At 33.9% G+C, this 27245-nt stretch overlaps 2 protein-coding genes across 3 annotated transcripts; both read left to right on the top strand.

Annotated features, from left to right (window-relative positions):
- The first annotated feature begins 1438 nt into the window (after positions 1-1438).
- Positions 1439-21899, top strand: LOC128172645 (uncharacterized). Of its 2 annotated transcripts, XM_052838421.1 has the most exons (8): positions 1439-1891; positions 10809-10891; positions 16077-16241; positions 17133-17284; positions 17501-17584; positions 18041-18118; positions 19472-19525; positions 20413-21899. In XM_052838421.1, exons 2-8 carry the CDS (start codon positions 10861-10863, stop codon positions 21457-21459), a joined length of 1611 nt encoding a protein of 536 aa, XP_052694381.1. In that variant the 5' UTR covers positions 1439-1891; positions 10809-10860; the 3' UTR covers positions 21460-21899. The 2 variants fall into 2 exon arrangements, with proteins under 2 accessions (XP_052694381.1, XP_052694380.1); XM_052838420.1 differs by lacking the exons at positions 1439-1891; positions 10809-10891 and adding an exon at positions 12467-14389.
- On the top strand, positions 1914-6242 carry LOC128174633 (calcium-responsive transcription factor-like). The gene is made up of 5 exons (XM_052840142.1): positions 1914-2194; positions 3350-3525; positions 5011-5121; positions 5251-5403; positions 5949-6242. The coding sequence occupies exons 1-5, from the start codon at positions 2035-2037 to the stop codon at positions 6240-6242; spliced, it is 894 nt and encodes a 297-aa protein (XP_052696102.1). The 5' UTR covers positions 1914-2034.
- Positions 21900-27245: the final 5346 nt, after the last annotated feature.

Here is a 27245-nt window from a genome sequence, read left to right as displayed (position 1 = left end):
GTTTAACCTACAGTTGACGACCAGTGTCTCTCTATCGTGTAAAATGACATAAGGTGACCTCTGGTCACCCTGCAGTGGATGACCGGTGACTATTCATCGTGTTAAATGACATACGGAGACCCCTGGTCACCCTGCAGTGGACGGCCGGTGACTCTCCAAAGTGTAAAATGACATAAAGTGACTCCTGGCCACCCTGCAGAGGGTACTGATGACTCTACATTGTGTAAAATAATATAAGGTCACCCCTGGTCATCCTACAGTGAATGACCGGTGACTCTCCATCATGTAAAATGACAAACGGGGACCCCTTGTCACCTTTCAAAGGATGAACGGTGACTCTCCATCGTGTCAAATGATATAAGGTTACCCCTGGTCACCCTACAGAGGATGACCGGTGACTCTCATCCGTGTAAAATGACATACAAGGACCCCTGGTAACTCTGCAGTGGATGACCGGTGACTCTCCATCGTGTTAAAGGATATAAGGTGACACCTGGTCATCTTACAGAGGATAACCGGTGACTCTCCATAGTTAAAAATGACATAAGTGGACCCCTGGTCACCCTAAAGAGGATGATCGATCACTCTCCAAAGTGTAAAATGGCATAAGGTGACCCCTGGTCATCCTACAGTGGATGCCCTGGTCATCCTACAGTGGATGACCGATGATTCTCCATAGTGTAAAATAACATAGGGTGACCCCTGGTCATCCTACAGATGACCAGTGACCCTCCATTGTGTAAAATGATATACGGGAAACCCTAGTCACCCTACAGTGGATTACCGGTGACTCTCCATCGTGTAAAATGATAAAAGGTGACCCCTGGTCACCCTACAGTGGATGGCCAGCCACACTCCATTGTGTAAAATGACATACGGGGACCCCTGGTCACCCTACAGAGGATGGCCGGTGACTCTCCAAAATGATATACGGTGACCTGTGAGCACCCTACTGTGGATTACTGGTGACTCTCCATCATGTTATATGACATAAGGTGAGAGTCACCGGTCATATACTCTAGGGTGACCAGAGGTCACCTTATGTCACTTTACAGGATGGTGAGTCATTAGTCATCCACTGAAGGATGTCCACGGGTCACCTCCTGTCATTTTGCACCATGGAGAGTTGCCGGTCTTCCACAGTAGGGTGACCAGGGGTCACCTTATGTCATTTTACACTATGGGGAGTTACCGGTCTTCCACAGTAGGGTGACCAGGGGTCACCTTATATCATTTTGGAGAGTCACCGGCCATCCTCTGTAGGGTGACCAGGGGTCCCCGTACAGTGCTGCTATCCTGAAAGTTGACAAGGATAGGATAGGATAGGATACAGGATATAGGATGCAGGATACAGGATACATGATAGAGCTAATAGTAATTTAATCCTATCCTATCCTATCCTATCCTATCCTGCTCTGAGTCCTTCAGCCAATCAGATTCAAGAGAGGGTATATTGATTTTACAGATTATATTGACAAAACGAATAAAAACGATGTTGTTTGAATGAGCATTATAAAATATTTCGTCCATTTCATACTGCTTTTAATAATGACAATATGTTTCTGTTTTATTATTTCGTTCATGTAATTAAATCTTTCGATCGCAAAGCGCGAATTATCCACGCACGATTTAGTGAAACCGGATTCCCGGAAGCGTAGTTGAAAGTGAAACATTCGTGTCTTCAAAAGACAGAGACGTTGTGATCGTTTAAACCAATGTGGAATGTCACACTGTTTTATTTTTGTGATGGCATTAAAGAGAAGAAACATCAACTACACAACAAAGACAGATCTGCGATTGCCACATTTTATTTGGATGTATTTTTATTTGCTACAAATGTATCGGCGCCATGTTCTGGCCTTGTTCAGTTGTTATTCGTGGACAAGTACATGTAAGTATTGGTAGACGTTAGAAGTAATCCGGTAGACCGACCGCGTCATAACTGCTTAATATTCATAAGGTTACGGAAAATACCGATCATTGACGAGAAAGTAAAAATAGGCCAGCGCGGGTGACATTGCACATGGTGCGATCATGTGGAAAACGTTATGGACACCCGTGACAGAGGACGGATTGTGTGGGTGGGTGGGTACTTTTGAGGATGCAGAAAAAATCAGAAAAGCATACGAAGTTGACTCATCCATAACATTTGTTTCGGGGAAGAAGGAAGCTAACTTTGGAAGGCCAGAAATCGGTAACGTTACCTATACGTACTCTTGTATGCCCATAATAAATAGCATTTTTCATTATCTATTGAGTTTTGAGTTATTGAAGGAATATTATGGTCAATGAAAAATATATTATAGTATTAACTTAAAATCAGACTGTTGGAAGACAAGGCTATATTGTATTTATAAAACTATAGACGCTCTCTCTCTCTCTCTCTCTCTCTCTCTCTCTCTCTCTTTTATTTAAAAATAATCTGCATTTATACTGTCCTAATTCAGACCCCATCTACAGTAATGTAAATTATATGTATAACCTAGTAAGATGTATATATACTTGTATATTGTGATGATCATTGAAATACCCCTCCCTACCCACCTATCAATTAGCCTAGGTAGGACACAGCATGCAAATCCTGCATCAAAAGATTATCTGACTTATTTGATTGAGGTATTTAATTACCAGAATTACAGTACTTAACTTAATACCACACATCATTGTTACTTAATATACAACTTACTACTTATCACCCCCCCCCCCCCCCTTATTTTCATACTACACATGCGCGGATCCAGAAAATTTTTCCAGGGGGGGTCCGAAGGATAATTGTGTTTGCCAGGGGGGGTCCGAGGCATATTTTCGCGATAATTTTACTATGTAAATTTAATAAATTTTCATTTTCCAGGGGGGGGGGGGGGTCGGGACCCCCCCGACCCCCCCTCTAGATCCGCGCATGCTACATGTAATGGGTTTTAAATGTGGAAAAGATATGATGTACATCACATGTATACATCCACAGTGTCTCAAAAGTCTCTGAGGCCAATATTTTATATGCAATTTCATATTTTTTGTAATAATTCAGGGATGCGTCATTTAAATAATAAATCATTACATACTTACATAATTATGAAACTAATAGTACTTTTAGAAAATTTATTATTTTCCCCAATATCAACAGTTTGAACATCAATTTTCCCATTATATGGACCCTGGACCCAGTTTAAAAACATTAGGAAACCCCCGTATTGATTGTTTTAAATATTATCTTACATCAATTATTAATTGATGTAAAATATCATTTTTTAAAAACAATAAATTTTGCATATGATCAAGCAATACCCAATGATTCAGTTGTACTTCGTAAATACGATCTATGGGAAAACTGACATATTTTTCTTTGCAGTTATTAATGAGAAGTCTCGAGTACGATTTAATGATGTTGGAGATCCTTGTATTGTTCCTTATGACGGAACACCCTTCATCATTTTGGCTAGGTGTGAGAGACACTGCATATTCGGAAAAGACAAACACAAAAAGAAAAAGAATGAGCTCAAAGAAGGGAGGGACTCTTGCCTTAAGGTAAATGTACATGTAAATAGCTATTTTAATACATGTATTTAAAATAGATGCTACACTACACTAAATGATTTGTAACAACATAGGTCAGTCTAGCAGATTCCAAGGTCAGTCTGTCAGATCCCATTACAAAAGGTCACACATGTCACTATACAACTACATATAACAATTTATAATTTCTATATGAGGTCCCTTACACCTTTAATATATGATATGACATAAGTCAGTCTAGCAGATTCCAAGGTCAGTCTACCAGATTCCAATATGAAAGGTCACATATTCTGTCATTTTACAATACTGATTACAATTCGCTATTTTGCCTGAGGTATCTGACACCTATAATATATGATATAACATAGGTCAGTCTAGCAGATTCCCAGGTCAGTCTGCCAGATCTCAATAAGAAAGGACACATGTATGTCACTATACAACAACATATAACAATTTACAATTTCTGTATGAGGTCACTTACACTAATAATATATAATATAACATAGGTCAGTCTAGCAGATTCCAAGGTCAGTCTGCCAGATCCCAATATGAAAGTTCACATAAATGTCACTATACAACAACATATACCAATTTACAACTTCTATATGAGGTCCCTTACACCTATAATATATATAAGAACAAAGGTCAGTCTAGCAGATTCCAAGGTCAGTCTGTCAGATCCCAATATGAAAGGTCACATAAATGTCACTATACAACAACATATAACAATTTACAACTTCTATATGAGGTCCCTTACACCTATAATATATAATATAACTTAGGTCAGTCTAGCAGATTCCAAGGTCAGTCTACCAGATTCCAATACGAAAGGTCACATATTCTGTCATTTTACAATATTGATTACAATTCGCTATTTTGCCTGAGGTATCTAACACCTATACAACAACATATAACAATTTACAATTTCTGTATGAGGTCACTTACACTAATAATATATAATATAACATAGGTCAGTCTAGCAGATTCCAAGGTCAGTCTGTCAGATCATATTACAAAAGGTCACATATATGTCACTATACAACAACATATACCAACTTACAACTTCTATATGAGGTCACTTACACCTATAATATATATTAGAACAAAGGTCAGTCTAACAGATTCCAAGGTCAGTCTGCCAGATTCCAATATGAAAGGTCACATATTCTGTCATTTTACAATCCTGGTTACAATATTATAACAATTTACAATATCTATATGAGGTCTCCATGCTTACAGTACCAACCAGACACAACCTTACTCTAAAGCAGACCCAAAAAGTTTACCCCAGGTCTGCTTGAGGTCTGCCATCTGCTCGGAGAGTGCTATAGCTTTACTCGGGTCAGCTCTTGTGGTCTGTCTTATGCAATATAATGTGATACAAGCACACCTTTTTTCTTGCAGCCTGTAACTAAAGGTGACCATTAAGGCCTGTGGGTCTCTTGTTTAAAATTAATTTTGAAATGTTTGTCCCTAATGTATAAATGCATTAATCAGGGTGATCATCCAGTCCCAAGAAAACGAAAACAATTACTTCAAGCTTCTAAAAAGAAGGGTTGCCAGGCCAAGATTGTAATGAAGGATGTTGTCTTCTTCCCTGATTATCAGGTAAAATCTTGTTATTAGTTTCATTTAGTTTTTTTAAACAATTAAAATCATTTTAAAAATACTGTAATGAATTAATTCAATTGATATATTTAAGCTGATTAATTATATTATTTGGTAATTTTTCTTTAGGTGAAGAAAAACACGGAAAAAATAAAAAGAAATGCAAGTGAACATCTGAGGGATGACCTTTCTGATGTACCTGATAATGTCAATAAACAGAGGCGGATTTATATTTTGCTTCCAAAGAGGGAGGATCATGGGTCAACACATCTTACTGGACAAGTTAATATCAGATATTGTTATATAATTTAGTAAAGGAAAGTCTCTATCAAAGTTTCCATATATGTAGAGACACAGTCAACATTATCATAATTAAGTTCTCCCTTAAAATATATTTACATAATATTATGCAGTCATTTAATTTTTATTGTTATATGATTGGTTAATTCCTTGATCTCTGATTGTCAAATATTCAACATTCTAAAAAAAATTAAAATGTCTTGATAACACCCAGTTTGATATGTCTAGTCTATTTGTCACTGAATCACATAATTAAACAATTATTGCTGTTTTTCGGTCAATATGATGATTTAGCTACCTGAGAAGTACAATATTCACCAATTAGCCAAGAAGTACAATATATTAACTGAGCTAGCCGAAGGCATGGTCAATATTGTACTTCTAGGTAGCTAAATTATCATATTAACCTCAAAAACAGCAATAATTGTATAGTATTGACAATGAAAAAAGTTTTTGTTACAATTGATTTTAATTCTGATAAGTAAATTAATATAATTGTTATGTATCAAATTTGTTACAATTTTCAGCTTGCCGGCTTCATGAATCCTTTATCCAAGGAAGTACGGGATAAACTAGGGGAACTTGTTGGACACGGGGTTACAAGTGTCTCAGAGATGCGTAGACATCTGCATGTGTATGTTGATACCCTGCTATTTAAAGACATGAAGCGTCCTGCATTGTCTGATGCTGCCTACTATCCAACAGATGAAACAATTAGGACACATATATATCTTGCCCAGTTGCGGTTAAGGTACAATGACTTGTTCAAAAATATAATTTTATCTAATTCTACTCTGTCAACCATTTGTGACCATTTGTAATGGGATCTGGCAGACTGACCTTGGAATCTGCTAGACTGACCAATGTTCTAATTTATATAATAGGTGTAAGGGACCTCATATAGAAGTTGTGAATAATTGAATGTTGTTATATGGTGACATATATATGACCTTTTGTAATGGGATCTGGCAGACTGACCTTGGAATCTGCTAGACTGACCAATGTTCTAATTTATATAATAGGTGTAAGAGACCACATATAGAAGTTGTAATTGTCATATAGTGATATATATTTTATCGTTCATATTGGGATCTGACAGACTGACCTTGGAATCTGCTAGACTGACCTATGTTCTAATATATATTAAAGTTGTAAGAGACCCCATATAGAAGTTGTAAATTGTCATATGTTGTTATATGGTGACATATATGTGACATTTTGTAATGGGATCTGACAGACTGACCTTGGAATCTGCTAGACTGACCAATATTCTAATATATATTATAGGTGTAAGAGACCTCATATAGAAGTTGTGAATTGTCATATGTTGTTATATGGTGACATATATGTGACCTTTTGTAATGGGATCTGACAGACTGACTTTGGAATCTGCTAGACTGACCAATGTTCTGCATGTAATATATATAATAGGTGTAAGAGACCTCATATGGAGTTGTAAATTGTCATGTGTTGTTATATGGTGACATATATGTGACCTTTTGTAATTGGATCTGGCAGACTGACCTTGGAATCTGCTAGACTGACCAGTTCTTATTTATATAATAGGTGTAAGAGACCTCATATAGAAGTTGTGAATAATTGAATGTTGTTATATAGTGACATATATGTGACCATTTGTAATGGGATCTGGCAGACTGACCTTGGAATCTACTAGACTGACCTATGTTCTAATATATATTATAGGTGTATGAGCTAGACCTCAGAAATTGTAAATTGTTATATGTTGTTGTATAGTGACATATATGTGAGTATTGTAAAATGACACAACATATATGTGAACTTTCCTATTGGGATCTGGCATTGAGATATGTTAAACTGACCTATGTAATATAGCACAATCTATGTGACAGATACGGTGCTATGACAACCTGTTTGGATAAGCCAAGTATATTAATCGTAAATAAAAGCATATCTTGAAAAAATATTAAAGTTATTTTGATGTCATGCACAAATAACAATAACACAATAACACGACGAATGGAGTTCCTGTCATTATTCCACTCGGTCATGTGGAATATTTGTTTTGGATTTCCGGGATAATTAAAAGGTACCTGACTATATATGATGCAGCAATATAACGTTACCTGTATTCCTTCGCAGTCTTTACGTCAAACTCTCTTCATGACACAATTGTAAGATGTCAAAATTGATATACTTAGGAAATTGTCTGAAAATTACTCATAAACCAGTTGTTCTTTTTCTTATACTATATATCATGCCTGTAAACAGTGGTAAACATGGTAAAACATTGGAAAATGCGCCATACTGGCTTTCGGTTTACGCAAATACAATTAATTAATGTAGGGTTGGTGATTTTTTTTTCGGATTTAAAACGGTTAACGTTATATATGTACATTACAAGATTAATTACTAAATGATTTATACCATTTTAGAATCAATTTATTATCGTGCCTATCCATGTTTTTTTAAACAACACGGACCACTATTGCCTGTTCATAAATGAATATTATTATTTAATCAAACACTTAATATCCTCACAGAGAATAATATACCCCCCCCCCCACCCCTTTCTCTGCACGGCGCTAATTTGTAGCTTGAACTTTTGGGGGGAAATGAGTTTTACTTTGTTGGTTGCATAAAAACAAATATGTTGGTTGCATAAAAACAAATATACATGTACATACATTTCATTATGTAAAGTAAGTCATTCCGTTTATAACAAACCACTGTTCGGAAGACGTATATAAATAACCCGGAAGGCGTTTATAAATAACTTGGAAAGCGTTTATAAATAACTCGGAAATACATGCATATTTATGAGGCGTGACGTGGTCGGTCTACCGGATTACTTCTAACGTCTACCGTAAGTATTACTACTTAAAATCTCTAAATTTCGAATTTACGAAAATTACTTTTAGACATAGTAAACAGAGACACGCTGAACATCACTGAGGTATATAACTGTATAATAGAGAAATCTCACAATAACATTAGTTTCTGGAAATATATGCATATCAATAGATTTTTTAACAAACTACTGCGATATCATAGGACCGACTCACAAACATTTCAACTGATGATGATTATCAGAGATATAAATAACATGTTATTTATTTTAACTTATATTTTATTGAAGTCAATAATGCAGCTTATGTTGTCTACCTATCCCCAAAATCCGCCAGTTAATGCATGTTATATATTAGAAAGAATAACCTTAGTGTGACCAGGCTACGCTCAGGTCACAGTAAGAATTTGTCCCATATACTTGGAAAGTAGCAGTAGCAAAGCGTATCAGCTTCGTATAGATTTTAAGTCCGTTAGGTATTATCTGCAGGGAAAAAACACATTTTTATACATAACAAACCTTTTTGACCATTCATATGTAATTAAGTCTACAAATTATCCGCTATGGCATATATAAGTAAGGGAAGAAAGTAGGACACAATTTGTAAACAATGTCAAAAAACAACGTATGGAACAAAAGTTATGCAAATAAATATATATTAAAATTATCAAAACACGCATTCACATTGAAATATTCCTTATTACCTCGGTAAAGAGTTTTTATCCCATTGAAAACACTGTATGATGCAGACATGTCATTGAGAGAAGAGTGAATAGGATGCCCATGCTTGGGAGGTGTACAATGCCAATAATTAGTAAAAGTCATAAAAATGTGAAATTACTAATCATACTGCTTAATAAATTCTCTCTAAATCGGATATAATTGTTAGTCGTATGTTTACTGAAACATGTTAAATAAATATAATTTGGAAATAACTGTATGCATGTATAACAAGCTGCCCCCCCCCCCCCCCCCGAAAGAAAAAAAACAAAAACTTATGTAAATATAATTGAATAAAATTTCTTTTGTACTAATTAAAAGTTAGAAATAGGTCAATAATACAAGTTAGATAGTATCATTTAGGTATTACCACTATGGCACGTTTGTCCCTCTAGTCTACAATGATTTCGCTGTCAGCCGCTAACTGTTTGAATCTGCACATCTTGTAATTTAGTTTGGCAATATTGAATATGATCTACATGTTCTATTTAATGTCGATTATAACAATTTTTTGAAATAGTTGAAACTCTCAAAAGATAACACTTTATGCGCTGAAAATATTTAAGGACTTATTTAGATACAATTGAATTAAGATATCACTTATAATAACTTTTACTGACAGTTTGCTCCATTTATATTTATGAACGTGCATTTAGACTAAAACAACTTTGTGGTTAGATTGCCAGTTATGACAATAAACAAATGTTATATAAGGGGAAGTATTTCATTATTGATATTTCAAGAAAAAGAAAACAAATTATTGTATTTTTTTCTATTTTTGGAATTATACAACACTTGAATGTCATAAAATTGTTCAGTATACTTATTTGGCTACTGATTTATATATAAAAAAATTTCTTCATGGTTTACTTCCAAAGTGAGGTGTGAAACCCTCATTGTATTACATGTACTAGAGGATCTCTTCATTATCTTCTCCTAATAGCACCTATCTAGAGAGGGGGCAGGATACGGTGCGGGTGTTGTTTTAACAATTCATGTCATACACAAAGTAAATGATTTAAAGTCTTTACCGTTTGCAATTAGAAAATTAAATATAGAAAATAATATGATGTGACAAAATAATATGATATTTAAAAAAATAACAAATTATGCATAAGATGCAGATTATACTTCATGAAGTTTTAAATAATAAAATGTAAATTATAATTAACTTCCACAAATGTATGCTGGTGCCTAAACCATTATTCAGTTAAAAAATAAAATTATAATTATAATTGACTTAGAAAACATAATTTAATAGAGACACCTAATTAGTACATGCATGCAAATGCATATTATATATAATTAATCAGCATGATATGTGATAAACTTCATAAAGTCAGCTTTTATATTGGTAAAAATATAGTGGTGTACATACTATAATATAGTGGTGTACATACTATGTACAGATAAATAAAAAAAGTGTATGTTTCAAGTTTTTTTAACAGTTATCTTTATTGTTAGATAAAGGATACTATTAGTATGTCAATATAGAATATTAATATGTCATAAACAATTTTTGTAGATTGCTTTAAAATTCTTATGTCATTTAATAAAAGTCATTAAAGAGAAGCCATGTTCTTGGGGAAGGCTGGGTGACACCATTGTTGAAGAGGGTAACCATTTACCCCATGTCCGTGTATTATATGTATCCTGTGTCTGATTGGGTTACCTGTTTTTTTAGTGTGAAGCCATTACAAGGGTACTCCCATTTTTAATTGGTCATTTTTAGGGGTACGCAATAAATGATTGGTTTATAAAGTTTCATTGAGAGCTGCATGTAGTATTTAAAACTCAGATTTCAATGACTTGAACTTTTGAAAATCATTACATTGTTTAGATTACTCCAGGCCATTGGAATTTTGTGATATTTGGATAAATAGACAGCAGTCATGCCACGACGCAAGCTTGCAGGTACCAATGGTAAGTACATTAATTAGGAATTGACTCAAATAATGCATTATTTAATCTTCGTTTTCTCATCAATAATCAATTCATGGAATATGAATAATAAGGTTTTATTTTTATAAATCTAAATTGCTGTTGATAAGTCAAATAAAGATACTGCATTGAATACATTATTATAATAGTAAAGTAACCATGCAAGACAGGGAAAGATTAATCTTTAATAATCATTAATAATTAGACTGATATAAAGGAATATAGTTCAAGTTCTTTATTTGTACAAGACAATCATCTCATAGGTTTACATATTAATAACACAACATGCAGGAACATGATTAGTCTGTACATAGTACATCATAGACTTACAAGGAAGTTTAATTGTTAATTATAGTAGGTAAATATTACTTGTATATATAAATTTAATTTTTTTTAAAATTATCTATTGAAAACAAACATCCATTATAAGTAAGTTAGTAATTTATTTATTATAGTGACATATGTATATTATACACATACAATTGTGATGTATAATACAAATTTTAAGCAATTATTTTTATTTTTACGTTAATATTGGGCACTCGGCCCATTTGGCCTATAGATCACGTTTTATTAAACCAACAATTCATCACGAGTTATACAAGTGTATAAATTATATTTTATATTATTATATATAAAGTTATCTTTGCAAATATTTTTGTCAAAGTTAAAAAAATAAATTAAGAGCATATTATGAATTAAGATTAATATATGTTTCAAATTATTAATTTGTTTAATCCTGTGTTTATGTTTTATAGAAATATTTAAACAAATTTACTGACAGTAATTAATCATAATTGTAAACACAAATGTTTTTTTTTAATCATAATTAATATAATGACAACACAGCACTGATTAATGATGAGCAGATTAATTATTGGTGTGTTTTTTTTATCTCCAATATCCAAACCATTGCAGAGCAAAATGTACTGTTTTTTTCTATTCATTCATTCTTTATTCACTTTAGGCTTTACAGCCCATCAGTATTCATGTTCACACAATTAATATATTATTATATATTTACATTCAGTGTATATTTCCCCTTATGTTTGCATTGGAAATCTGCGACGTTCAATTTTCTATGAATATGCTTGGCTAATTCATGTGCCATGAGCAAAAATAGAAACGCCACCACATGTTTAATTAGTATATTTATTTTTGTAAGATGAAATAAAACGTCCAACCTTACATAACCAATTTGATATGCACTTTCGAAAAATAATCATTAAATTATATTTACTCCTAAATTATAAAGATTTATCTTTACATAGTTTATGGTACTATATTTTTAGCGGTGGAAGAGAACAAAATAACATGTTGATATGGCTGTTCCATGTATGTTTCATATCCCTGACTGAAAGCGTATATAATACAGCGACGATAAACATATAAGATACTATTACTTATATATACTTTGAATTTCAAGATTATTCATAAATTGACATTTTCTGAGTTTAAAAGTACTTAGCACAAGTTTGAATATTGAAGGTCTCTCTCTCTCCCCCCCCCCCCCCCCCCCCAAAAAAAAAAAAAGGTTTATGAGAAGACAATCTAATTTTAGAAATTTAATTATCATAAATGCCTCTTGCAAACTTAAAGAATAGCAGGCATGGGTTTTGTAAGGTAGCTTTGTAAGCAATGTTGTGGAATAAGGTATTTATAAAATGAATATTTACTGGAATTGTTAAAACTAAATAACTGCAAAAAATTCTTGTTTTGCTTGGTCAAATATTCTTTGTTTAATAATTAACACATAAAAGGTAAAAAGGTATTACATAACAATGGAAGGTAACATGACGTTTCGCTCCTATTGACGTTTCGCAACAAGACTATTCACCCTGAAAGACCTTTCGTGCTGAGACATTTCACACCTACATTATATATAACGATATATATTCTGATGTTTTAAAATAAATATATATATATATATGTCGATTAATATTAACTTTACTAAAACACTGTCAAAAAATGATTATTGTTACAAATTCATTAAAAACTTAAACATTCAATGCATAAAACAATTGTCCACACGATGATGTATATTCATGTAAGTATGTTTATTAATTTAGCAATCATCATTGAGTGTCTGATTAATTTTCTAATTATAGTGTTAAAACTAATGTGGTCTCTCCATATCAAGTTAAGGAGGAGAAACTTTAATTATGAGATGGGTGTTAATTACATGTATGAGAACTAGTGGTTACATGTATGGGAAGATCCATTTTCCATTATCATCAATTGACTTTTGAAGTTAAAAGATTGACTACCTACAGATATACTTATTTAGCAATCAGTATAAGGTGTCTGCATGATTAAGTAATTTCTATTTAATTACCGTCAGGTGTAGACTCTTCATGACAAGCTAAGAGGGGATTTATATATAGAATAAGAGACGGGTGTTATTAATTATGAAAGCCAATAGATACATATTGGAATAATAATAATACAAACAGGACAAAATACAAATTATATTGATAACTAATATTAAACTTTAATACTGTATTAATTTACTGTTACCACATATTTATACAATGTAAAACATGTAGGAGTAAAACGTCCCAGCCTACTGGTCTTTCTGGGCGAACAGTAGTAGTATATTGTACTATACCATTCTTAAACTAAACTATTTGATATTTCTTACAGCGATTGCTCGTACAGTATTAACAACAGCTATGGTATAATAATGTCTATTTGTTAAACATTTTGATCAAGTCAACGAGAACGCACGGTTGACATTTTTCGAGGAAATTCCGACTGGTTTTAGGAATGATTTTTTGGGTTTTCATGTTGTGAAAGAAAAGTAGACAGTACTGCTTCTACAGAAAAGTTTCCTATTTTCTCTGGGCTATTTCTAAGTATGTAACTTAATTGGATGCCTCTTTGTGATGCAATCATGCAGTGTTAAAGTATTGATTTATTTCTGATTGGATGTGCATATGTATATAATATTATATATATACGAGGTCAATCAAAAAATACGAAGACTTTTGTCATAGCTATGTTAATTAACGTCATATCATTACTAAATTTGGAAGACATAATTTAGCAATAGTTTCAAACAATTTGCAAGAAAAAAAGTTAATAAATTCCTTTATTTCTAAGAATTATTTAGAATCAAATCCTGCAAAAATGAGGTCACGGCGCACGGTCAACATTTGTGTTATGTCAACAATAAACCATATAATGTTGAAAGTAATATCTATATAAATTGGGCTTAAAACCAAATAATATTGAAACCTCACATTAAGTATAGTCATGGAATTCAATGTTCCAAATAATGACAGGATATTTTGTTTTGTCGAACAGATATTTGTAACTAAAGACAGGTAGTCCTCTTTAGAATTGACCAAAAACATCGACGTCGCCGGACGTCACGGCACAACAAAAAGTACAAACAAAATGGATTTAACCCAGGAAAAAGCCGATACAAGTTGTGAAAATCCTCAATGGTGCAAAAAATAAGTCAACAATTATTTGCAGGTTTGTGTTTAACTGTAATAAATTTTGTGGGGATGGTGGTAATTGTATTTTGAATATAAAACAGTCCAAGAGAGAGAAGAATATCTGTAAATATTTGGTCAAAAAATAAGTATTGTTAACTGACGTTCAGGGATATCCCTACTGTAAACTAAAAGATACACGGTTAGAAAATGAAAACTTCGAAGAACTAACTTATGATTCTCGAACAAATGTGTGAAAATAAGATGTTAAAGGGTTCAGTGCCATTTTAAATTGTAAGGAGAAAGGCACAAGAGACTAAGCGTGATATAAAGATGGGGTTTATCTATAAACTGTGCGTGTTTAATCTTGACGTCATGTTTTGAACGTTACCGTGCACCGTGGTGACAAAACATGTTGTTTTTAAAAAGGAGTAACAAAAATACCGTTTCATCAAATGGACTAAAACTTCGCATATCAATGACATAAGTATTGATGCACAGATTAATCTGTTAAGTATGACTATCATGAAAAAAATATGATACACAGCCACATTGTCTTCGTATTTTTTGATTGACCCTCGTATATATATAAACAATAGCAAAGAACTGAAAAAATAGACGAAATATTGGTGGTCGATAAGAAGGAATGATGCACATAAGTTATTTGAACCGTCAATTGCCATCAACACACCCCGTCTCGGTGTCAAGCTGACACAGTTGGCCAAACCTGTCAATCAGGGTTCAGGCTATTGTTTCTTGCTTGATTGACAAGCGGTATGTCATTGATCTCAATCCAGGTAAATGTTAGGGGAGATGGCTTAAATTTGGGTCATTAACCACTAAGCTATGATGATTTACAACTACCGTAAATTGTTTAATAAAACAAATTTAAGCAAACATTTAATTAATTTCTCATCTTGTGATGTAGTGTCTGAAAATGTATTAGTCTTAATTGATATATAACATGTATAAAAAGATATATTGAAAAAGTAAATTGAATTGTAGCAAGTAATGTACCGGTAGCCTAAGGGTAGTCTGGGAGGGGGGCAAATCTTATTCACTTTTTAGCTCACTTTAACTGAAAGTTCAAATGAGCTTTTCTGATCACCCGTGGTCCGTCAACCGTTGCCCCTCTGTTTATAAACTTTTTATACTTCTTCTCTAGAACCACTCGGTCAAATTTAACCAAACTTGGTACAAAGCATCTTTATGGTGAATATTATAAAAAGATCCTAGTGACAAATTGCGACTGTAATTTTATAATTTGGACAAAATATAAAGTTAAAAATGAAAGGTGTCTAAAGTAAAATATGACATCATGCTGATTATTGTGATGTCATAGTGATGGATTCTTTACTAGATTGATAATTGGGAGTAGCCTTGTCATACCCACTAATTGTGAAATGCATGGCCCCTGGGTCAGGGGTTTAGGCCAAAGTGCAGTACCAATATGGGCAAATATGAAAATGTAGGCCACATAAAATGAATATATAGATTATCATCCTGATTTGCAAAAAATATGGGGCGATCGAGTCATTTCATTTATTATTTATATTTATTTTAAACCACCATTTTCACGGTTATAGAAATAACAAGAGCTCTTTTCTTTTAAATTGTTAATGAATATATAAACTAGTACACAAACCCTCTTGTAATCTTTTAATTTTATTTTTAATTATTTCAACTGTTAATGCATAAATACATTCGTATCCTTTGATATGTTTTAGTGGAACTCTCAACACCAAAATGGGCGCTAGTCCTATTTGACTGGGATGGATGTACGGCTTGTGTTGAAACAAATCGCTTTGGGAACCATCACTTAAATGTGGGCAGTCAGGCAGATTTGTCCTATGATGGAAAGATTCACCTTGTGGAAGTTTTGGCACTTGAGGGTAAATATTTTAGCTTCACCTATTTAAAAATAGTTAAGGTATCAAGGGACAGTTTAGATTGAGGTGCTATTAACACCTGTTGATATTAATGTGGATAAAAGAACACAATAATCAAAATACTTTCACAATTGAAGAATGTTTGACAAAAAAATTAAAGGATATATCGCATGTTTCTAAAGTATGGGACAATTTACATTTTTTGTCTTCTTTACAAGTGTATATATTAATAACTTCTTACAGTTTGTTTGCTGTATAAAGTGGTAAAAAGCCATAATTTCAATTTAAAGTTTAGCCACGATCATATAAAAACTCGTTAATTTAATAGCGTGTCACGTGGTAAGGTGACTTTATATGCGACTTTCCTCAAACAGCTGATTGTAAACAAATTGTAGGATTTGCATTATTTTCTTTAAATCTTGGTCATTTTTTTCAACATGTTAGATGTTCTTTTTCATGTTGACTAAATTAAAAGAATCTAATTGTTCAGTCGTACATGACTCAGAATGTTCATTGTTAGAAAAGTGGTGCTCAAGAAGTTTGTTTCGATCTTCGGCTGCATATTATAACTGGTCACAACTTTCTAAGGTTCTTTACTAAATATTACACCATATAACACTACTGAATTCAAAATCCACTGATATTCCCAAAATATCAAAATACCCACTGAAAAATAACAGAATGCATTCTAAATTTTAAACAGAGAGAGAGAAAGAGAGAGAGAGAGAGAGATATTACATGTATATCACTTTCTGACTGTATTGTATTGGTGTCATATGTAGTCGTAGAAAAGTTCATAATAAAATATATGCTGGAATGAGAATCTAATTACCTAATTTACGGGGCCTTTTGATCTATATTTTATTTGTATTTACATGGTGTTTTAATTTCCAGACACTGAATATGACCTTGGCATTAAAGACAAAGCTTGGGGTAGAGGAGTGAGAGCTAAATCCATTGCCGCTACAAGGGATGCTAGAGAGTTATGTAGAAGAGGAAAGTTTGGTGGATTTCTGAACATCAAAGAAGACAGTGAAAGTGAAGAGGTGGGATTTTTCAAATAAGTTGTTCAGTTTTCTTTTTTCTGTCAAAAATATAATAAAAATATACGGTAATAGTTACAAGATGATATTTATAGTAAGAAGACATGATTGAATTTTTGTTGTGTGAATAAGTTACGATGCTCATTTTCATATCTCAATGCAAAACACTGACAAGTCATTTTAATCTTTATAAAACTTTGTTTCAATTTTTATTTGTAGGAGGATTCAGAAGTATTTAAGAGAAGGATGTCAAGTAAACCTTGCCAGAAGCAAAGAAAACAGCCAAAGGATCAACCAAGAGTGGTAAGTTGAAAATGAAATGGACTATATGATGAATTTGTATAAATAACCATGTTTTCAAGCTCACCTCATTCTAAAAATATTTTTATGTTTGTCAGCCCATCTTCTGTTTATGCATAACTGCACTGGCGTCGGAAGCAAATTGAAAGTGTGTGTGGGGGGGGGGGGTAGACTAATCCTCAGCAATATTGAAAACAAACACTTATTCTCAAAATCATTATTACCGGTTCCGACGCCTATGTAACTGTGTTAACTTTTCAAAATATTATTGTTAGATAATTGTATATAGGGCTACATAAAATTGATGTATAGTTTCTCATCATTGTTTGAAAAAAGTATTGGACAGGTTAGCAGATTTTTTTTTCATTTAAAAAAATATATCTATTTTATTACATATTATATCTTTTTTTTAAATACTTTCATCAATCAATATTTAAAAAGTGAAATTAATTTTTGAAGGTTCTATCAAGATTGACTGAAAATCATCATGGATTGCCATCAAGAGAACTGGACAGAAACACAACTGGAGTTCTACAGGTAATTTGTGATCATAAGTGATATCCATAGCTTAATTGTGATTTATCAACTTATTACATGTATTATAAATGATTTCTGAAAATAAATTCTTGAAAATTCTTTAAAATGAAACAATAATTGTTTACAGTATATGTCAGAATTTTGTAATCATGAGTAATATATGTTGAAAGAGAGTTTTCTTAGGTTGTGAGTCAATAAAATTACATATATTGAATTGGCCTCCATTGATTGTCATCATGTGTTAACTGCTATCACAAATCTAAAAGAAAATCCAAATTCATATTAATTATGTATACATGAAAGCTCTTTACTAAATTGTTAATTTCTTGTACCCTGGTGTAAGGGTTTTGGCGTTGGGTCATTGGACCATCACATGAATATTTAGTTTCCTTTTTGACTTCATGTAATTAAGCCAAGCAAGTGCAGGAAAATGTAAATACTGTAGTGTGGCATATACAGTGTATCATGAGTAAGAAGCCTCTCTGTGAAGCCTGATGTTCTGAAAAACTAATGTTATTTGACTATTGATAATTTTTTGAAAAGTAATGATCCCTTTGTCAGACAGAAACAGCAATCGTGTGACACTCAAATATTTTTTTTTCTTTATTTTTTACCCTGGGAGACTAATGATATTTGTTTTGCCCATGGGGCTGACATTTACAAGGCATCTTGAGTCTTTTTGCACTTCTGGAATAAGCATCGGGCTCCTTCCAATATATTTTATTTTTGAAAATAGTGAACAAAATTATTTCCATTCATAACAGTCTTTCATCTTTTCAATATCCAGTCATGCAATCATATATCATAATTTATTATTACCAAAATAATGGATATCAGTCTAATCCTAAGGAGGGGGGGGGGGGGGGGGGGTCATTGTCCATATACCCAAAAAACTTTATCTCTTCACATAAGGTTTTGACTCAAGTGTGAAGCTTAATTAAGCTTGATTAAATGCATTAATATGAAATAACTTGTATGGGATATTGTACTCAGGTGACCCTTAAGGCCAGTGGGTCTGTTATCGCAAATCTCACTTAGGTGAACATGCTGCGTGTGATGGACTTATGCGTTGAGTTGAGTTAACTTGCTAGTACAACTTCTTTCTCTGACATATTTTTCCACTTGTTAGCATTATGCTCTCAACGTGCATTTGATAAATGGGCAGGTATATATAAATGCGCCAATCAATATCTTTATTGCCAATCGCAATTGAAATACACACCGATTAGAAAGTGTCATCACTTCACACAATGCTACATCAATTGTAGCGTGTACTTACATGTAAGATTTGCGATAAAAACATGTCGAGGTATATGTGATTTTTTATTGAATAAAAGCAATTTTTTGTTGCAGAAGAAAGCAAAGAAACAGACTGAGCAAATGGATTTTCAACCCTTTGATGTAGAGGTATGTCTTATATTTAGGTTATAAAAGTTTTACAAACTTGGAAAAAAAGTCTTTGTTATAGATTGAGAAAGGATTCATTTAAGGTGGTTCACTGCACCTTGAAATATTTTCTCAAATCAGCAGAAATTTACTTGATTATAATAGATTTTATAATGGATAAAAAGTACATGTATTTAAGTCAAATAGGCAGTAAAATGTGCAATTTTAGATGTAAAATTACATTTTTGAATATTTATTTCAATAAACTGAACAAAAGCTCCAGGCGGATTTGAACTCTTGATCTTTGGCTCAGAAGCCCAATACTTTAATCTGAATAAAATCAGCCGTTGTGATACGCTACTGCTCTCAAACATCTGAAACAAGCCGCTTAGAGGTCATAATCTTTTGATAAGCCAATCAAATTATGGCTAACAAAACTCTGCCAGCAGATAATTTCCCATAAATCTGTGCGGTTATATTTACCTTGATGTTACTTCACTCGATAGTCTTTAAGAGACGGGGATTCTCATTTGTCAAAAAGGTCGCAACCTTATATATAAATATGTAGATTGTCGGTTGTTCGGACTAATCTCAAAGCGGCTTGTTTCAGATGTTTGAGAGCATTAAGTTGATTTTATCATACCTATTGATCCTCGGGTGAGGGATGTTGCCCATGGGCCTTTTGTTTATTTTTTTTTAAAGAAAAAAATCCTGAGAATCATAATTACCATATAATAATCATATTAAAAAAGTTCTCTACTTTTTGCTTTATTTGGAATTTTATCACAAGGGGTATATCATTGAGGCAGATTCCAAACAAACAGTAATTTTTCTTTTGGTCCTAGCTTTGTAGTGGGATAAATGTCTGTTGCATAGGAAATGATTTTATACATTTTTCCTTTTGACAGGCTGATGGTAGATCACTGAGGATTCTTTTCCAAGGTGCAGGGGAAACGAGAAAGGAAGCAGCAGTGCCAAACAGGACGCCGTGCTTCACAGCAGACCTCACAAGCGACCAGGTAGACATCATAGAACAATTGGTGGAAAACAACGAGGAAAATAAATCGAGCTGTGGATCACAAACCGAGTCAGTTCTCGTCTTAAGCAACGAAAAAGAACTACGGTCAGCGTGTGAGAAGGCCAGAAATGTGAAACTTTCCAGATCCAAAATGAATGTGTGGTGTACACCCTTTGTGAAAGAAATTCAATGCTGCCAAAAACTTAGTTACATTCAGAGGACCCAGGCGGAAACCAACCTGAAACTGAACAGAATCCTGGAACTAATTGACACACCACCACAGGAGATAAGCGGCCTCAGTGAATGTCTCAGGCAGCTCCAGACCCCAAGACCAACATCAGTTCCGGCTAATGAGGTTGCTCAGGAAACCCAACAAAAGAGGCAGCCACTCAGTGCTATTCAGTTGTTTGAGAGAGAAAACTGCCAGGGAGATCCTACCCCAGCTGACCTGTTTCCTGACAGACCAGAAGAAGCTGAGGAGGAATATAGTGACCAATCCATGCCAGCTAGACTGACTGACCTGGATGAAAATTCCATCCCCTCTTCTCTGGACTTTGCAGTGACAAACAACTCTATCTTGTTATCCTGCCCTGCAAACGCCACCATCATTGACGTCAAGTCTCCGAAAGATATAGTCCCAGGAAACTGTGAATTTGTCATCAACAAGGAAGTTCAACAGTTAGCTAGGGCTACCGCATGCTCCGCCGGGAATTTCCTTTGGTCAATGACCAAACTTCTGTTTAGTGAAGAAGAAATGATGACCAAAATGAATTTCAATGGGAAAAAGGGAAAGGCAAAGATGTCACCGAGACGACGCCACAGCCTTGTACACTTGTACGTAGACAACTATGACAGACGCGCAGATGGATTCAAGCAGGCCATTAACTCTGTGAACAATGGACTACTTGCAGTGTATAAAAAGAAAAACAAGGACTGAAGGAGCAGTGACTTGGCTGTAACAACAATCAATGAAACTTTCATTTTTTGAAATTTCAAATTCATCTTATTTCATGTCCATTGTTTCATGGTTTATGTATAATTTATTCAAATGTTTTCATACTTTGTCATGTTACATGTATATAAACTCTGTTAGGTAGATGAGATTTATTATGCTTACATGAAAACCTATCTTATTTAATTCCTGTTTACCTCAAATTACATGTTACTTTTTAAAGTGGTATTTAGTTTATTTTTTGATTTTAGGGAATGATAATGTGATGATTAGCATTATCTTATAGTTAAAGTGATTTTTGGTTGTGCACCAGAGCATTTAACATGCAACATGTGCATGCATTTTGAACGTCTTTATAATGGACATACTTGATATCACATATGACCTTGTGAGATGCAATTTCAATGGGAGTCAATAAAACAATATTTTACAGATTTTAATCTCTTGTTCTCATCATGTAAAACCAATATAATAAAAAAATAATTTGATCAATGAAAGCAATTGTTAAGGAAATAAATATCAGCTCTAAGAAATGAACATAAAAATGATTCAAAAATGTTAAAATGTCATTTTCACCACAAAATTCAGTTTATTGGTTCATTCATGAGATGATGGATACAAAATATTTTTGCATCAAAGACAAAAGTGATTACCAAAATTTTTTAATCAGTTATAATTGCATCACATTGATAAAGGGTATTTGAAGATCAATCAGAAACCAAAAACATTTTTAAATGATTTTGTGCATTCATTAGAGCTGATGTATATTTTATGTGCTAGTAAATATATATATATATCAAAATGTGTAGACCATTTGCAAGAAAAAACATCTTTAAGGTAGCTCCATACTCGTAAAATTCTCTGAGGAAAGTTGAAAAACCGAACTGATTTCGACTTAATAGACTTAAATGTCATCAATTGTTAGAAAAAATATACATGTCATCACACTTTTTGAGATGCCAGATAAACATAAACTAAAGCATATTTTAGCATTAGAAAATTGTATTTTTTTCTGTTAAAAGTAAAATCTTGTAGGCAGAAATTTGTTTTTCTTGTTTAATTTTAATGTCAACTTTATCAGAAAACTAAAATTACAAAAATATTTTAAAATTAATCGTTGGAATAAGAAAAACTATAGCATTTAGACATACAACTGAAAGAAAAGTCAGAAAAAGAGTTATTTCCCCTTTGCATAGAAAAAATATATAAAAATTTTGAAATTTAGTATAAAATTACGTGCGAAAATATCTTGAACCTACCAATAATTCTAATTACATCCATGTGATTATATTCACATAATATAAATAAAACTATCTTGCACAATTTTTAAAGAATTCAAAGTTTTACAAAAAAGTGTGACGTCACAGAACACTGGATCTACTTTAAACATGACAGGTTTCCTCTTAAATCTGGGTTGTATTGTCTGGGAACAACAGGCATACAGATGATTTGTTTAAAAAAAAACCAATCCTTAATAAAAACCAAAAACAACATTATGCTTAAATATATTGTATTGTATTTTCAGTAGATGTTTCCTGGTAAATTATTAAGCAACAAAATGTCAAGTTATCAAAATGTCAAAAATATTCTGATCATGTTCAACACATCACAAATTAGAAGTTAGTGGGTGCCCCTCCATTGATGATAACCTGTGGAATCACTCTGTGTATATGGTCAATGTATCTGGCACATTGTTCAGGAGTAAGGCTCTCCCAGAAGGATCGAATTCCTCCCACCAGTTCCTCCTTAGTTCTGGGTTTCACATGGGTCTGCAAATGGTATTTCATTGTGGCCCAAACATTCTCAATAGGGTTAAGGTCAGGCGATGATGCGGGTGTCTTCATCACGGAATCCAGCATTCCCTTCTCCCTCATCCATTCTTTTGTTGATCTGCTTGTATGTTTCGAGTCATTGTCCTGTAAATTATTTCAAAACGGAATTAGAAACTTTATTCATATACTTGGTATAAAGTAGTAATAGGATTGTTTAACATCTGATATAAACTGAGACATGCGCCTTTATCACCCATCACACCCCCCCCCCCCCAATCATCATCACACTTTATTACACCTTTCCTGAGCACCTTGAGTTTGTATTTTTTATTCGGAATACCTCGGACCTTAATCTCTTTTTTTGTGCATTAAAGTTGAAACTCAGACGTCAAAATTAGAACATTTCAGTACGCTTGAATGTCACAAATACATGGTTTTCGAGATGGGGAGAAAAAACTTGTATTTTTCCACATGAAAATAATACATGTCAAATATGTATCACATTCCATATCAACCCGAGACTCCAATATCTGTGCAAGTGCCAAAGGTCAGACGACTGATATTGATCACGGGTTGTGTATGAATTGTGATACATATTTTGCCATGAACTATTCTCTATGTATCAAACAAGCAAAATAAACAAAATCTTGAACTTGTGATTCATTTATAAACCATATATCATCATACAAAGACTTTAAGATATTTAAACATGTACGTAGTAACATTTATATACCTGATAAAAGCGGAATCCATCAGGAAAGTGTTCTTCAACAAAGGGAAGTAAGTTGTCCGCCAAGATGTTCTGGTACAGAGCAGAGTTCATAATGCCTGTGAACACACAGATCGGGGTTTTTCCTGCATAGGATATTCCAGCCCAAACATGAACCTTGAATTGAAAAAGAAAATGGAAAAGTTTTATTAAATTTTAAAACTAACCCTGTCAACTTATTTATACATGTTGCATGAAAATGCTTGTGTTATTCAAAATAAATTCACTATTTGTTATGTACCTTGTATGCATGCTTCGGTTTTGACCGCTTTCTTGTCTTCATTTCAATGCCTTCCCCTGAGTGATGAAAGAACAGCTTCCCATGCGCATTCATCTCAACAGAACTTTCATCTGCAAAAATCACATTAGCGAAATCCTCTTTTTCTTTGTACATCTTGCAAGCCCAATCCTTCCTTGCCTGAAACAAAAAGAATTACCCTAGTGAACACGATGCAAAAGAACCTTAAACCAATAAAAGGTTATTATAAATAGTTTCACATGTTCATAATTCATTGGATTTGATAATTAGTAATCATGACCGGGGGGTTATGAATTTCACAATTTTGGTAGAGGGCTTCATGGACATCATAACCATGCATTCATTTTTTTCCTCACATGTGTGGAAGTAGACAAGAAGATTTTTTAAAATGTGGCTTTTTTTTTTTGCATATTTGGCCCCGCCTGTGGCGCACCGGGGGTGGTAGAGCCATGAATTTAATAATTTAGATTCTTCTTACCATAGAAATGCTTCACACAAAAAATGGTAACAATTGGCCTTGTATAGTTTTCAAAAAGAAGTTAAAAATGTAAAATTGTTAACGCACGACGACGGACGAAGACCAATTGCAATAGGTCTACAGGGATTTTCCATTGCTAAAATATGAAGGTACCCTGATGGTATTTAAACGTTGAAATATTAGGCAAGGTATTTCGAGTGACTTTCGAATGAAGAAAAGATGTAAACATTCCCCATTATACATCTCAATAAGATATCAGTTTTTGTTCCAGTGAAAACTATACTGTGTAAATGAATATATCTTGTAAATTTTCTCAATCTTCAATTTCATTTTCATTCCCAGTTATTTTTTTTTTAAATATATATCATCAAAATGTTGGCATAAATATCTTGGGACAGACTATAGATGTGCTGAAAGCAACTCGAACAAATGTTTAAACATACTCCCCTGTTTAAAACCCTTTAAAAACTTTGATTCAGATTGACGGGAAATTCGGGTTAACATCCAACACCATTTTTACAATTTTAAATTAAAAACAAACATTAAATATGGATGTTGTTTATAACACGTGCCGAGAATCAAGTGTATATTGATACATCGGCATGACGGAAGAAGGACTACGACTAAATTACTTACCCGTTTGTTGACGTGACTGATCTGTTGGCAATATTTCCCTGTATTGCTCGTCCAGCCAAGGTTTCTCCTCACGGTGTTGATCGTCGACAAGGACACATCTAATCCAAACACATTCCTTAACTTAATCTTTATTTCGGAAGCAGTCAGTTCATTGTTTTGACACATCCACATGTGAATACACCGCCGATGCAGATGTTGAATTTTCCCACGGTTTAGCAACGAATTCCTCCTTGTTATGCTCCCATGCTGCAAAAATTTATATAGTCCTTGTCTAGATACTTTACATCCATGATGTGTCCTGAGAACTTTCTGAATTTCCACGATAGAGCGTCCTTCTTGTTTGTATTTAACTGCACTCGCTTTTACGTCCTGTCTCATCGGCGCCATCTTGAAAAGTGAAGCGATCGAGTGCGGAGTTTAGATTTAATAATTCTGTTAAGCCCGATCTCGACTTAAATTGTTTGAAAAAGAGGCATTGGATTTTTGTTTGTTTTATTTTTTACATTTTAAACAATATATATGTATTATTTTTCTCCAAAGAGGAAATTGTCTGTGAACATTTCGTTTTTTTTCATTTTGAATCCTATTTTTGGATAAACCAGATGGGATAGGATAGGATAGGATAGGATAGGATAGGATTGACTTCTATATGGTTAATAGGATATAGGATACAGGATATAGGATATAGGATACAGGATAGGATAGGATACTTTTGTCAACTTTCAGGATGGCAGCACTGTATGTCATTTTACACAATGAATAAATGAAATATGCCTAGGGGGACCAAAGGTAACCTAAGTTTTTTTTATCACTGTTTTATTAATTCTTTATATCAGTACGGAGATCTCGGGTCACCTTATGTCATATAACAGGATGGAGATCACCAGTAATCCACTGCAGGGTGCCCACAGGTCACTTTATATCATTTTACATAATATAGAGTCACCGGTCAATCACTGTAGGGTGACCAGGGGTCCCCGTATGTCATTTTACGCAATGGAGAGTCACCGATCATCCTCCAGAGGATAACTGATGACTCTCCATGGCGTAAAATGACATAAGGTGACAACTGGTCACCCTACAGAAGATGACCGGTGACTCTCCATCGTGTAAAATGACATAAGGTGACCCCTGTTTAACCTACAGTTGACGACCAGTGTCTCTCTATCGTGTAAAATGACATAAGGTGACCTCTGGTCACCCTGCAGTGGATGACCGGTGACTATTCATCGTGTTAAATGACATACGGAGACCCCTGGTCACCCTGCAGTGGACGGCCGGTGTCTCTCCAAAGTGTAAAATGACATAAAGTGACTCCTGGCCACCCTGCAGAGGGTACTGATGACTCTACATTGTGTAAAATAATATAAGGTCACCCCTGGTCATCCTACAGTGAATGACCGGTGACTCTCCATCATGTAAAATGACAAACGGGGACCCCTTGTCACCTTTCAAAGGATGAACGGTGACTCTCCATCGTGTCAAATGATATAAGGTTACCCCTGGTCACCCTACAGAGGATGACCGGTGACTCTCATCCGTGTAAAATGACATACAGGGACCCCTGGTAACTCTGCAGTGGATGACCGGTGACTCTCCATCGTGTTAAAGGATATAAGGTGACACCTGGTCATCTTACAGAGGATAACCGGTGACTCTCCATAGTTAAAAATGACATAAGTGGACCCCTGGTCACCCTAAAGAGGATGATCGATCACTCTCCAAAGTGTAAAATGGCATAAGGTGACCCCTGGTCATCCTACAGTGGATGCCCTGGTCATCCTACAGTGGATGCCCTGGTCATCCTACAGTGGATGACCGATGATTCTCCATAGTGTAAAATAACATAGGGTGACC

The sequence above is a fragment of the Crassostrea angulata genome, chromosome 2, assembly GCF_025612915.1.
Source record: "Crassostrea angulata isolate pt1a10 chromosome 2, ASM2561291v2, whole genome shotgun sequence".
In the NCBI taxonomy this organism is placed as follows: domain Eukaryota; kingdom Metazoa; phylum Mollusca; class Bivalvia; order Ostreida; family Ostreidae; genus Magallana; species Magallana angulata.
This window is presented reverse-complemented; position numbering and strand designations above follow the sequence as displayed.